Genomic DNA, 12,901 nt, shown 5'->3' on the forward strand with positions numbered 1-12,901 from the left:
CAACCCGCGCTCTACCATGAAACAAAACAAAGGCTTCCCAGTTTAAAACCCAAAATTGAGAAGTGCCTTTGTCTCACTTGGATAACAGACATTCAAAAAGTTCCTCAGTTAAGGAACTTCCACCATTAGAATTCCAGTTTACCCCATGCTTCCATGTACTTAGTAGCTTCTCCTGTCCCCTATTTTTATTCTCCCTTATGCTTAGCCACATGCTAACTTTTATTTTAGAACAGCCATTTTCTTAGGCCTGTGTTATCACTGTTACTCCAAAACCATCTTTTTCTACTGGAAACTACCTAATACACTGAGAGAAAAACACCCTATTAATAATATATCCAGGACATGAACATCCAATTTATTTCCAGTGAGTTGAAACTGGATATTCAGTTCTACTTTTTGGTCCTCTCAAGGACCAAAATTAAGAAAAAAGGTCTTCCTTTCACTGAGGCAGAAGGTTTTACTACAATCAACTGGTCCTTGTTATGCTTAGAATAAGTCTTAATTTCCTTTCCATGAATTTTTACTTCTAACTTGCTTCTCCCAAGATTAATTTGGCATGGTTTTTACCTAATGGATTTATAACCATGCCCCTTGTGATTACAATTTTCTATTACGTGCTTATACATAACTCACTGCTTAACCATCAGTTTTAGAATTCTGTAGGAAAATGGATTTCACTGCTTACTAGAAAACTTTTGCAAGAAAAACACCTTTTGAGAATTTAGGCTTCTATCTGAACCTAGAATAGTCTTGACTACTCTCCTCTTTGCCTACAGTCTACTTCCCACCATCCCCTGCAAAAAAGAAATGGCAAAAATATTATGACTTTTAACACTTTTAGTTCCTCAAGATGTAATTTGTCACAGCAGAAAGAATTTTATGCACCTAGGATCCATCCTCTCCATGAACAACTAGAGGTTTCGTTTTCCTTAAGTTGGTGGCATATGCATACTTCTGAGCTTTATGGGTCTTCCACATTAGGACGCAGTGGACCCCTTCTCCATGTTCTTTGTATAAAGGGGTTCCTTAGGCTAAAAAATGTCTGAAAACTATGAACTTAAACTTGTTTTACCCATTCCAGTTTAAAAATGGCAAAGGTCTCTTTCACTGGAGAAATCATTTATTCTAGCTGAAATATACGAAGTACAATTTAAAACTGTAACAGAAAAAAACCCACACTTTTTTTTTGGGGGGGGGCACCTTAACATTTTTAAAATGAAAAACTGGGCAGCCCGGGTGGCTCAGCGGTTTATCGCCGGCCTTCAGCCCAGGGCGTGATCCTGGGGACCTGGGATCGAGTCCCACCTCAGGCTCCCTGCAAGGAGCCTGCTTCTCCCTCTGCCTCTGCCTCTGTGTGTGTGTGTGTGTGTGTGTGTGTCATGAATAAATAATATCTTAAAATAAAATAAAATGAAAAATAAAAATATACCTCTGGCTAGAATAATCAGTTCCATGAAAAAAGACTACTGAACCATGTAAAAATTAGTACTTTTAAAGATCAAAAATTCACTTGTCACTCACCTGATCCACTCTAAGGACAGTGATGGCAGCATTCGTAGCCAGCTTGATAGCCCAGTATTTTCCCAAGTAAGTGTCTAGAATACCAGCTTCCAACATGTCCTTTACAGCAGGAACTTCAGCCTGTTAGCACAAAAACAATTTTCATTCTTTCACTTTAAATCGTGTAATGTGAAAATGTTTAGCTCAGCAGTAAAAACACAGCTCCTTACATAGGAAGTTGCCAGGTAAAAGTACCCCCCCATACACTATAGAACAAAGGCTCTTTAAAGGAAAACAGTATCCGACAAACTCTGTCAAAGCTTATTGTTATGAAAATCATTTGCTTACAAATCAGAACATTTTCTGACTTTGCCTTGAAATTTACTAGTTCCATCCTATGTTTTATGTTCACAAACTAAGTTCATAGTGTTTTTTTTTCTTCTCCCCAAATACCTCAATATCTAATCCAACGTTCTTATTTCCTTCTTGATGTACTGCATAGAGTTTAGAGATTACTTCATTGGCCTTAACTCCAGAGTTTTCTGCCAGTGCCCGGGGAATAGCTTCGAATGCCTCAGCAAACTTCTTTATGGCATACTGTTCAAGTCCAGGACGTGTCTAAAACAAAAATGTGCTTAGCAATGTATTTTATTCAAGGAACACAATGAAAGTTTATACAGAGGAAGCTATACCTCTCCGTATGATGTGATCTGTTTGGCTAACTCAATTTCTGTTGCTCCACCTCCAGGAACAAGACGTTTATCCTAAAATATAGAGTAAAGGAAATTATTTTTTATTAAGAATCAATTCATAAGTTTTCTAATCTTCTCCAATTCTATAGTCCACCAGACTAAAGCTTTTAAACAGGCATTGTTTCCCAAGTCCTAATTACAAATTTTTAACAATGGAGTGATCTGGGTATATTGTGTCTGGTATATGAAAAGGAAGAACCAAAGTTAAGAATGGAAACAGCACATAATACCTCCCCCTGCATTTCCACAGACACGGCACTAAAAATAATGCTTAAGCAACTAAAGGTACATTTAAAATCAAAACCAACCCAGTTAAGATCAAAAGCCTTGTTTTGCTATTTCTTTGCATAATCATCTTAGAAAACTATCATACTCATCAACAATGGACACTTCAGTCTTAAGTAAAAAAGGTACTTCGCTTTTACAGAAATCATTTATTTTGAAGTTGTCTGCCAACTGTTTGAAGCCTTACAAATTACTATATTATTGCTAATACTGACCCTTGTGAGAACTTTGAAGGTATTAACACCATCATCTATTGCCCTTTCTATATCATCCATCAGATTGTCTGTAGAGCCTCGAAGCACTATGGTAGAAATGGCACCATCTTCCTTTTCTGTTAAAAAATTTAAATGTATTAATATGAGCAAATGAACATCCCACACTTAACATAAACATACTTGACCATTTCTACATACCATGCTTAAAAACCACCACCTGTGTGTCTCCAACTTCTGAGAGGTAAACACTGTCACAATGTCCCATTTCCTCAAGGACTGGAGGAGTCTAAAACAAAATGACTGTTGTAATAAAAATAATTCAAAAGGCTCAACTACATTTTAATGTCCAAAATACATACCAATCTAGGAAGAGCTGTAGCACCAACTGTTTTACATAGCCTTCTGAGATCCCATTTTGAATTCAACCTTTAAAAAAACCCAAAGACCTTAAAATAGAAGTTTTAATTCCATCAAATAACATAATCAAATGCAGAGATGAGAGGGGAAACTCTGCACTGGTTCCCAAATGACATTCTTTGGATTCTGAATTTAAGCTCCAAATAGATCTGGACTGCACAGTGCAATCCAGACACAGGTGTACATGGCATTAGTCCAGAATTGGGGGAGTTCAAGTCTCACCAGAAAGTCACAAATTATAGTTCTAAAACACTAAGACACGCCTAGAATATAGAAAACTTTTCCTTTACTCTGGGTGATCGCATGAGCCCCAAGGAAGAGAAGGGATTTACATTGCTTATTCGGTCAGGTGGTGAGAAGGATGGGAATGGGTACCATAAGCTGTCCCCTGTGCCCCATAAATGGGTTCATGGATTAGAAGTTACATTCTAGATCCCACACTCTGATAGTGTGTACCAGGCTTGAGTCTGGTCTCTTAAGCTGTTTTTGCCTGAATGCTTTTCTCTCTCCCTCTTCAAATAATACCTGTCGATTGCTCCTTCAGCTCTCAGTATAAATGGACTTTTTCTTACAAGGGTTTCCTGTCCCTCTAGTTCAAGTTAAGTCCTGCTATTATTTGACCCAATATCTTCTACTTGCCCTTTTTAAACAGTCATGAAGTGTGTGTCTCTCATGAATAAATTTTTTTAAAAATTAAAAAAAAAAAAAAATAAACAGTCATGAATTCATGGTGTATTGAAGGTGTTTGGGGTTTCACCAGCAAAGGCAATTTCCAATACATGTTCGTAGAACGCAGCTCTTACCTCACCAACATGATATTGTACTTGTTTGCATAATGAAGAGCCATGTCCGCCACTTTGCCACCCGTTACTATGACATTTGCACCGGTATCAGCTATAGCTTTGACTTGGGAATCCATGAGATTTTCTTCTCCCTTACTAAAATTCATCAATTCTTCAGCGGTTTTTATTAATACTGTTCCCTAGCAAAATAAGCAAACATGCTCTTTAGAACCATTTTACTACTGTGGTGTTTGAAGTCACAGGTAATATTTTACTGAAGAAATAAAGATTTGGCAGAAAATGTGAAAATAATTATATACGCATTATGAAACAATACAAAATAGTATGAAACTAAAAACTCAACTTATTGCTAGACTCCCCTCACACTCCCAAAACTGATGCATTTTCATCTTTGACAGGCACTTTGTTGGAAAAGTTGGAGAAACGCTGCTATTTTTTAGATATGCCGGGCAGGCGCCCTGTCATGTGTCTTTTGCTTTTAGTGTACCAAAACTACTCTGTTGTGGTTCCCAAGAATGTTTCTAGAATGTGTACTAAAGGACTCCCCCTGGCCCATCTACAACCTGTGACACTTTTAAGATTTTATTTATTTGACAGAGAGCATGAGCACAAGCAGGCGGAGTGGCAGGCAGAGGGAGAGGGAGGCAGACTCCCTGCTGAGCAGGGAGCCTAATGTGGGGTTTGATCCCAGGATCTTGAGATTATGACCTGAGCAGAAGGCTGTCACTTAACTGACTGAGCCACCCAGGTGCCCCTCTGTGAGACTTTTAAACCATCAACTCAGATTTTAAGAATTCTAGGGACAAAGACAGAAATAACCTGTAAACAAGAACTTCAAATGACCTAACATGAATTTTTAGAAACAAATCAATCATTTTTAAATTCTATTAGCATGTTTTTGTTTCAGGATGCTACAGGACCTCAATTTTCAAATATATGATGAGGAGCACCTCAGTTCTTGCACTTGGTGAGTATTTTGCTGAACATGTTAAGAGCTACTGGGAATCGAGAGCTGAATATCAGAGCACAAACCACACTGCCGCCACCTCCCATTTTAAAGGTAGCATAAGTAGGGATCCAAAAAAGAATAGGAATTTGATTTTAAGAAACAGACACAATTCTGTAATCTTTAGTTATTATAAAACAAAGCAATCTCTTCACAAAGAATCATACAACACTCTAAAAAGGCAACCTCAAATTTTTACCTTTAACTTCAAGGTTTTGAAGTCTACATACCTTAGTTTCAGTGATCATGCCATCAAAAGGACAGGAGTACACTGCTATTTTTGCATTTTTGACAGATGTTACATCACCTTCGGTTTCCTTCTTAAAAACCATGCCATGTAATACAGAAGAGGAATAGATGCCAGAGCCCTGAGGAAATACGAAAATCATTAATATCTCATGAAAATAGTATTAGGGCTCAGTTGCTGATTTTGTGTATACCAAAAAGACCCTTTTCCAAATAAAGTTAATATACCAAGGGACAGACTCCTGGGAATAAGGAGTGGGGTAGTGGATGTAAAACACACCAGTCTGCTTGAGGTAGAAATCACTGAGAATGAGCTGCTGTTATTGGGGGGGGGGGGGGGGGGGGGGGGGCGGCAGGGCTTCAGTGCACAGGGAGCGAGTGAAGACAGAAAATAAGGGCTCTAAGCCACTCACTCCCTCACCAACAGCAGCAAGCACAGCTGTTAGTACGGGGGGTAGAACAAAGCAAAGTTTCTGATCTTGCAAGCTTACAATTTATGGGGGAGGAGGGAGCACGACATGGAGACAGAAAACGCACAGCATCTATAGAAGTACATACAGCAGGTATATTTATACATCTATACAAATACACACAGCAGGTATGTTTACATAAGCTAAACTCAACTGCAATTTTAAGTCTTGCTATAGGAAACACAGCATTTTTATTTATTTTTTTTAAAGATTTTATTTATTCATGAGACACAGAGAGGGAGAGGCAGAGACACAGAGAGAGAAGCAGGCTCCATGCGGGAAGCCCAATGTGGGACTTGATTCCAGGACCCCAGGGTCACGCCCTGAGCCACCTAGGCATCCCGAAACACAGCATTAAAAAAAAAATACTCTTATTTCAATACTAACATTAAGATGTGAATTCTATTATTGTAGAGCAACAGAACTTTATCTCATTTAAAACTGGCTTCTAAGTTTGTTTTAATTTAGCACATATGAAGAATGCAAGACTTATAATTTCCTTCACACACTACTCTCAACCTTCAAGTTGTCACGGAATAATGAGGACTTTATGAGGAGATAACAGATCAACAGTCTTTAATAAAATTTAACCAACTAATATCAAAATGTTACAAATGATACCTCAAAAGGCACAAAGTTCTAAATGTTCAAAACCTGGGGTAAACTAGGTTTAGGTGAACACCAACATTTTTTCTTTTTGTAAAATATAATTGACCTATTTAGACAACACTGACGCATTTTCTCAACTTACCAAAATCTTACAAACTCTGATGTTATCAACATTGAAATGGCCGGAATCAGGAAAAATAGACACTGTTAAGAAAATGAAACCTATCAGAGAATATATTGGGACAACAGAGCAAACATCTTAAGTCTCATTACGACATTTTTATTTTGGAGCTTTTCATCTACTGATATACTCACCACATGCCTGAGCAATAAGCTTGGCCAGAAACACTTCATTACCATACTGTTTACTCATTATGGAGGTGTGAAGCAGTGTAGACACTTCATCAACATCTCGAAGGTTTTTAGCAGAACAACATACTAAATCAGGAAGAATCTCATGGGCTTTTTTGCAGGCTATTTCATAACCTTCTATGACCTTAAATAGAAACAGCAAAAATATTTTTTCAAGACATAACTTTGACATGACTTAAAAAAAAAACAAACTATTTTGGCAACCCCAAGAATATGGGTATTTGTTTTCCACATAAAACGAGAAAGTATACTTTCAGAACAGCAATCATGGCACAGCCCACTAATCAAGAATGCAGGTTTTTATGATGGCCTGAATTTGAATGCTAATGTCACTTGTTAGCTACAAGATTGTAAGATTTTTCTGTTTCCCTTTCCTCATCCAAAATAAAACAATTTTAATAGGCCATATTCAGGGGGTTCTTGTAAGGAAAGAGTAAGATACTGCATATAAGGCACATGTACAATAACTGGCACAGAGTAAACTGCTCAACGTTAACTATTCCTACAATGATGATTCCTACAGCACCTGTATAAATAGGCACAAATTAAACAGGAGTACATTATAAAATGAACACTTGCCTCTGAAACGGACAGGCCAATTCTCAAAAGCTCTTCGGCTAGTTCCAGAAGGGCTCCAGCAAATACCAGGACAAAGTTGGTGCCATCTCCAACCTCTTGCTCTTGCATGTGAGAGGCCATTACAATCATTTTTGCAGCAGGATGCTGTACCTGGTAGAAGGAATTTGAATTTAAATATCAAAACATTTGATACTTAAAGCAACATGAAGTTTTTCATATTCATTTCTTCTTAAATCAACAGATTCCAATCTCCCTGTGGGCTAGGTAACTCCATTCAATCACGATGCTACATATTAATTGTAGTGTGGTCACAAGAAAACAATCCAAATCCCTCTATGATCATCAGCACAGATGCATCAATACAAATGAAAATCTAAAACTGCATCTTTTTTTGATGGTCAGTCATCCACTACGTACATCTCTGCATATAAAGTTCAGAAATTTATTATATGCAAAAATAAAGATTTATTTGAAAGAGAGAGCATGAATGTGTGTGCATACATGAGTGGGGGGAGAGGGACAGAATCCTAAGCAGACAACCCACTGAGCTGGGAGCCCAATCCCATGACCGAGCCGAAATCAAGAGCTGTATGCTTAACCAACTGATCCACCCAGGCACCCTGTTGCTATGGTTTTATTAAAGTAATATTCCCATATTCCCTGAATAACCTCCGATCATCAGTGTCCAACATTAACACTCACAATGACTAGTCCTTCCAGAAACATCTTGTGGAATTAAATTTGTTCACATTTTAAAAAAATACATTGTTATTTAGATAATCAGAGACATGTTAACGTATCTACAGTTTCACTTGAAAAAATTAAGCTCTGATGCTTTAAGAGCTAAGTTCAGGAAAATTCCTTGAAGTTGAAAGTATCTTTCAGCTACAGAGCAGTCAGATGAGGAATGGCTCTCAGATGTTCAGGTGCCAGACCTTTCTCACAACCTTACCAGTAGTTATCTGTTCTAGACTCTTTAACATCAAAACTGCAGGTGAACAAAGCAAAATGCCACCAACTATTTTCACAAAGCCGAAGAAATAGTTTGTATTTTTTTTAAACCACTGTCTTAAATATCAGCTACTTCTGCATTATGGAATTATTCACTTCAGTGTCCTACTCTATAGAACGAGACAACATACTCAATTTGATATAATGAGCAAATGTACTTTTATCACAACCAATCTCTCCATAAATTAATAACTTGGGAGGCTTTCAGATCTAAGTGGTAAGATGTTAAAATTAAAGACTCCATAATTAGGGAAATCTGTATAATAAATATTCAAGTTGAGGGGGGAAAAGTGCCTCATTATCCTAAGAGGTTTCTTCTATGTTAATATATACTTAATTTTTGACATCACCAAAACATTTCTTGCTTCGAAGAAATAACTTACTTCTAGTTCTCTTAAAATAGTGGCTGCATCGTTTGTCACAAACAACTTCTCTAGGTGGTTGATAACCATTTTGTTCATTCCTTAAAGAAAAAAAAAAAAAGGCAGAACAAAGAATCCATTATCACTTAAATCTTTCTCCAAACAACCCAAAAACCTAGTCAAGAAACAGAAGTTTGTATCTAGTTCTTAAAATAACCTTGTAAATATTCAAAACATATTACTTACTCTTTAAAACTACATTAGCCTAAATGCACCTACATATTATTCCTATCCTTTCTAATCTCCTAACATTTACTAAGAAGGATGTCCATCTTATTTTTGCTCAATAAATGTAAATTATGTTAACATGTAGAAAGAACAAAATAATCTACTTAAAAGTAGTTTTACTGCTTTCCATATATGCGTATCAATTAAATTCAGCTGATGGTAGTAGGGAAGAGAGAACTTTCTCCCTTATATTAAGTATCATTCCAAGGCACCAATATGAAAAAAAAGGTAATATTTTGATTCCTGTTTTTCTAGAGAGATCTGAGTTGTTGCTTAAAAACCGCTAACACTCCACTGATGGAAATGAACTATGAAATTACTTCCGTGTGATGGCTAAAAGTCCCAGTTTACGTATATATAATAGTCTCAGAAAAGACCGAAGAAGCTAGTACATAAAATTCTAATAGTGTAGCTCTTAAAACATGAATTTGGAAATTACCATTTGGTCCATATGCTGTACGAGTTGTTTGGGCAAGCTCCTTGCAAGCCTGTATGTTCCTATACACAGCCTCTTCTAATCCGGAAAAATGCTGTAAAAAAAACAAAACAAAAAAACAGAAACAAAACCTCTTCTGATTAGACAGAACGGTGGAACACAAGAATTTTCTTCATCTGTGAAATGGGGATAATAAGAATAGTACCTATAGGACTGTCCAAAGAATAATCAAGCAAGGTTTACGTGAGTTGAAACATGGTGCTTGATATCCATAAAGGATCCATAAATTTGCTCACTGGTTGAATAAAGTGACATTTTTAGGGACCACAGATACACACTTACACATCAAAACATAAAACCTGTCTTTTTTTTTTTTTTTTTTTTTTAATGTATTGAAAAGTGCAGGGAAGAATGCTGTGTGGTTCCTTAGCGAAAGCAAATGAGGTATTTCAGGTAAAAATATCTTCTCAGAATTTATTATTACTTTTTGACTAAATTTGAAAATATGAAGTATGAATACTCCTTACTGGGTTAGGAACCTGAGCATTATAAAGCCAGCAGTTTTTGGTTTGTCGGCAATTTCCACTTAACATACCTGCCCCTAAATGTGTAGTATAGGGACTTCTGAATGCTTTTGTGAATTGCAACACAATTCCAATGTGTACACATTGAGAAATTGCTGATTTGCTCACAACATGAAAATTCTCAAACTTTACACTGGGACTTCTTTTAGAACTGGGATTTAGTTGTGGCCTCAGATGGGTTTCATGAGCCTCCTGTTTGTTCATGTGAACCATTTTTCTAGAGTTGCTATGCCCAGTACAGTAGTCACTAACCACATGTCACTATTTAAGTAATTAAAAGTCCAGTTTCTAAGTTGCACTAGTCACAGTTCAAGCGTCCAGTAGATACTGCATTAGACAGAACTGACACAGAACGTTCCCGTCATTATGGGTAGTTCTACGAGGCAGCTCTGTTCTGGAGCATAAAGTGTTGGTTTCATAATATGCATAAAAGGAAATATGATCTAAACAAGATTACTACTTTAGAAGCAGTGTCTTCAGAGTCCAGAGCTGAGCTCTTACAATAGCATTTAGTCTGATCTGGCTCACTGCTGGCTCCCCCCCCCCCCCACATTCTCTGAGGAACAGTCATGTGATCATAAATCAGATCCCATCAATGGTTTCCCATCACTCTTGGAATAAAATGTAAATCCTCAGGGCTATGCCGTCCTACCTGTCCTGGTTCTTACCGCAGCTCTCCTAGATCCATCTCTCACCATTCTTCTTTTCCCTTAATGAGGTTCAACCCCATCATCTTTCTGTTTTCTTTTAACAGGTCAAACTCACTTCATCCTCAGGGCCTCTGTACCTAGTGGTTTCTCAGCCTGGAACGCTGCCCCGTTTAATCCTGGCAGGTTCCCTCTGTCACCCAATACTCAGCCACCAGTTCTTTCTTGAACATCTTACTTAATTGTTCTATCTACCCCTGACCTTTCTTTTTTTGAGGGAGGCAGTCTTTCTTACTTCCTGCCATTCTCTACTACGGTACCTGCTTTCTATCTTTTTATTTTATTTTTTCTACAATACTCTTTATTTCCTTTATCATCATTTGAGATTATCCTTATTCGATCATCATTTCGGTCCCCCCAAAAAGAATAAAAACGATGAAAAATTCTCAGTCTGGCCTTTTATAATCAGTGTCATTATCAGCAAAGTTGTTTTACTAGTATTTACATTAATCCCTGATCTTTGATATACTCCTGTGGCCTCGAAAGTGGATTGTGCCAACAAGAACCTAGTTCCCTGACTCTGTTACTATAAACTGAACCACAGGTGATCTCAATTTCCTTAGTCTGGCATAGGAACTCGGGGGGACGAATGAAGGAACACCTCGACCTGAACACAACAGACGCGCTTATTACGAAGGTATTTCAAACAAATTAGGCTCCTGAAATGACGTTCATGAGCTGACCCACAAAAGGAAGTAGTTTTAATTAGTCCAAGGTGCCCCTTTTACTTACAAAGTCAGATGGTTACATCTTTTGCTCAAATCTTTATTTCTTTAAAATATTTTATGTATAATGAGGGACACAGAGAGAGAGAGAGGCAGAGACACAGGCAGAGGGAGAAGCAGGCCCCACGCAGGGAGCCCGACCTGGACTCGATCCGGGTCTCCAGGGTCATGCCCTGGGCTGGAGGCGGCGCTAAACCGCCGCGCCACCCGGGGGTCGCCAAGCTCAGGTGTTTAGGCGGGGAAGGCAAGCCCCGAGGGCTGGCTTTAGCACCCCCAGCACTCGCTGGGCTGGGCAGTGCCGTTTCCCCCGTAACGCACCGCCGCGACGCAACCCCGGGGCCCTCCCCTCCGGCCTCCTCCCGAGAACAGCTGCCGACGGCCGGCCCCGGCCCCGCCCCCTCTCCTCGCTCCCCGAACCGCGCCAACACGCTTCGCGGTTCCCCGGACTTCACCCTGCAACATCCCTGAGGGCTCAGGAGCCAAATGAGCTGCCTTCAGGGGTGCAGCTGCCGGGCTACGAGGCAAAGCACGCGAATCCCGCGGCCTCCCTTTCTGGAATCTTCCTTCCCCCGACCGCTGCGCCCGGGGAGCACGCACGGCCCGCAGGCAGGCCCCTCTCCTTCGCTCCGGCCGCCGCAGCCCTGCGCCAACCCTACGTCGCTTTCCCTTCCTCCACGCCTTACCTTCGCCCCCTCCTTGAGCATCTGGGCAAAGCCCGGGGCCTTGGGGACGTGAAGCGCCATGGCCCGTGCAGGCAGCCGCTCACGCGCTCGCTCGGAAGATCCCGGAGGCAGCGAGGGGCACGCAAAGCCTCCTGGGAACGCCGCGCGCCGCGCGCGACCTCTCGCGCTCCTCCCTTCCCTCCAACGGGGCCCGCCCCTTCCGCGGCCTCCTTGTTCCGAAGCCTCGCGAGAAAAAGCAGTCCCCGCCCGCCGCCAGAACTGACTTGACGAGCCTCGATCACGTCGATCGACGGGGCGGATCGCCGAGCGCGCCCCTCGGTCTTCGGGGGCTCGCTCCGTAGTGAACCCCTTTGTGGGGTCCGAGGTCGGGGCGTTTGCTTTCTGCCGTTCCTGACCTGCAGCCCACTCCTCTCCAGATGACTCGCACGGGATCTCCCAGCCCCAGCCACGGCATCGGGGCAGGTTGTGCATTTTTTTTTGTTTTTTTTTTTCCTGCGAGGCTGAGCACCTGCGCTCCCGAGCGAGCATCTGCAGCGGCCGCTGGGATGCGCCGGCGCCGCGGGGATGCAGAGCGTCCGGGGGACCGACTACGCGCCGCCTGCTCGCCTGGGCCGGGCTCTGTGCTGTTCGCCTCCGTGCGGTATCGTCGCCAAGGGTCCGTAGCTAACTGTTGCGAATGGCAGCTTGTTCAAGATCACGTCCCACCCAGCCCCGGCTGATGACCAACCCCGAGGCCTTAGCCATTTACCTATATTCCTCTCTTCTGCTTCTTCCTGGAAATAGAAATCTTTTTTTTTTTTTTTTTTTTTTTGATGCTCCCGGAATCTTAAAGCCCGACCTGTCTCCCCACA

The 12,901-nt window shown here is 40.6% G+C and overlaps 1 protein-coding gene across 2 annotated transcripts in view; it reads right to left on the reverse strand.

The window, feature by feature from the left end:
• CCT8 (chaperonin containing TCP1 subunit 8) overlaps positions 1-12,212 on the reverse strand; it is a 13,783-nt gene extending 1,571 nt beyond the window's left edge. For both annotated transcript variants that reach the window (XM_077878920.1, XM_077878919.1), the window contains exons 1-14: positions 12,051-12,212; positions 9,355-9,445; positions 8,649-8,728; positions 7,255-7,404; positions 6,619-6,799; positions 6,446-6,507; positions 5,209-5,346; positions 3,973-4,151; positions 3,112-3,178; positions 2,951-3,038; positions 2,753-2,868; positions 2,193-2,264; positions 1,954-2,118; positions 1,522-1,641 (exon numbers count right to left, since the gene is read on the reverse strand). In XM_077878920.1, the coding sequence (XP_077735046.1) occupies positions 1,522-1,641; positions 1,954-2,118; positions 2,193-2,264; positions 2,753-2,868; positions 2,951-3,038; positions 3,112-3,178; positions 3,973-4,151; positions 5,209-5,346; positions 6,446-6,507; positions 6,619-6,799; positions 7,255-7,404; positions 8,649-8,728; positions 9,355-9,445; positions 12,051-12,110 (1,569 nt within the window). In that variant the 5' untranslated portion in view covers positions 12,111-12,212. The remainder of the gene's footprint in view (positions 1-1,521; positions 1,642-1,953; positions 2,119-2,192; positions 2,265-2,752; positions 2,869-2,950; positions 3,039-3,111; positions 3,179-3,972; positions 4,152-5,208; positions 5,347-6,445; positions 6,508-6,618; positions 6,800-7,254; positions 7,405-8,648; positions 8,729-9,354; positions 9,446-12,050) is intronic.
• Positions 12,213-12,901: the final 689 nt, after the last annotated feature.

The sequence above is a fragment of the Canis aureus genome, chromosome 30 (assembly GCF_053574225.1).
Source record: "Canis aureus isolate CA01 chromosome 30, VMU_Caureus_v.1.0, whole genome shotgun sequence".
In the NCBI taxonomy this organism is placed as follows: Eukaryota; Metazoa; Chordata; class Mammalia; order Carnivora; family Canidae; genus Canis; species Canis aureus.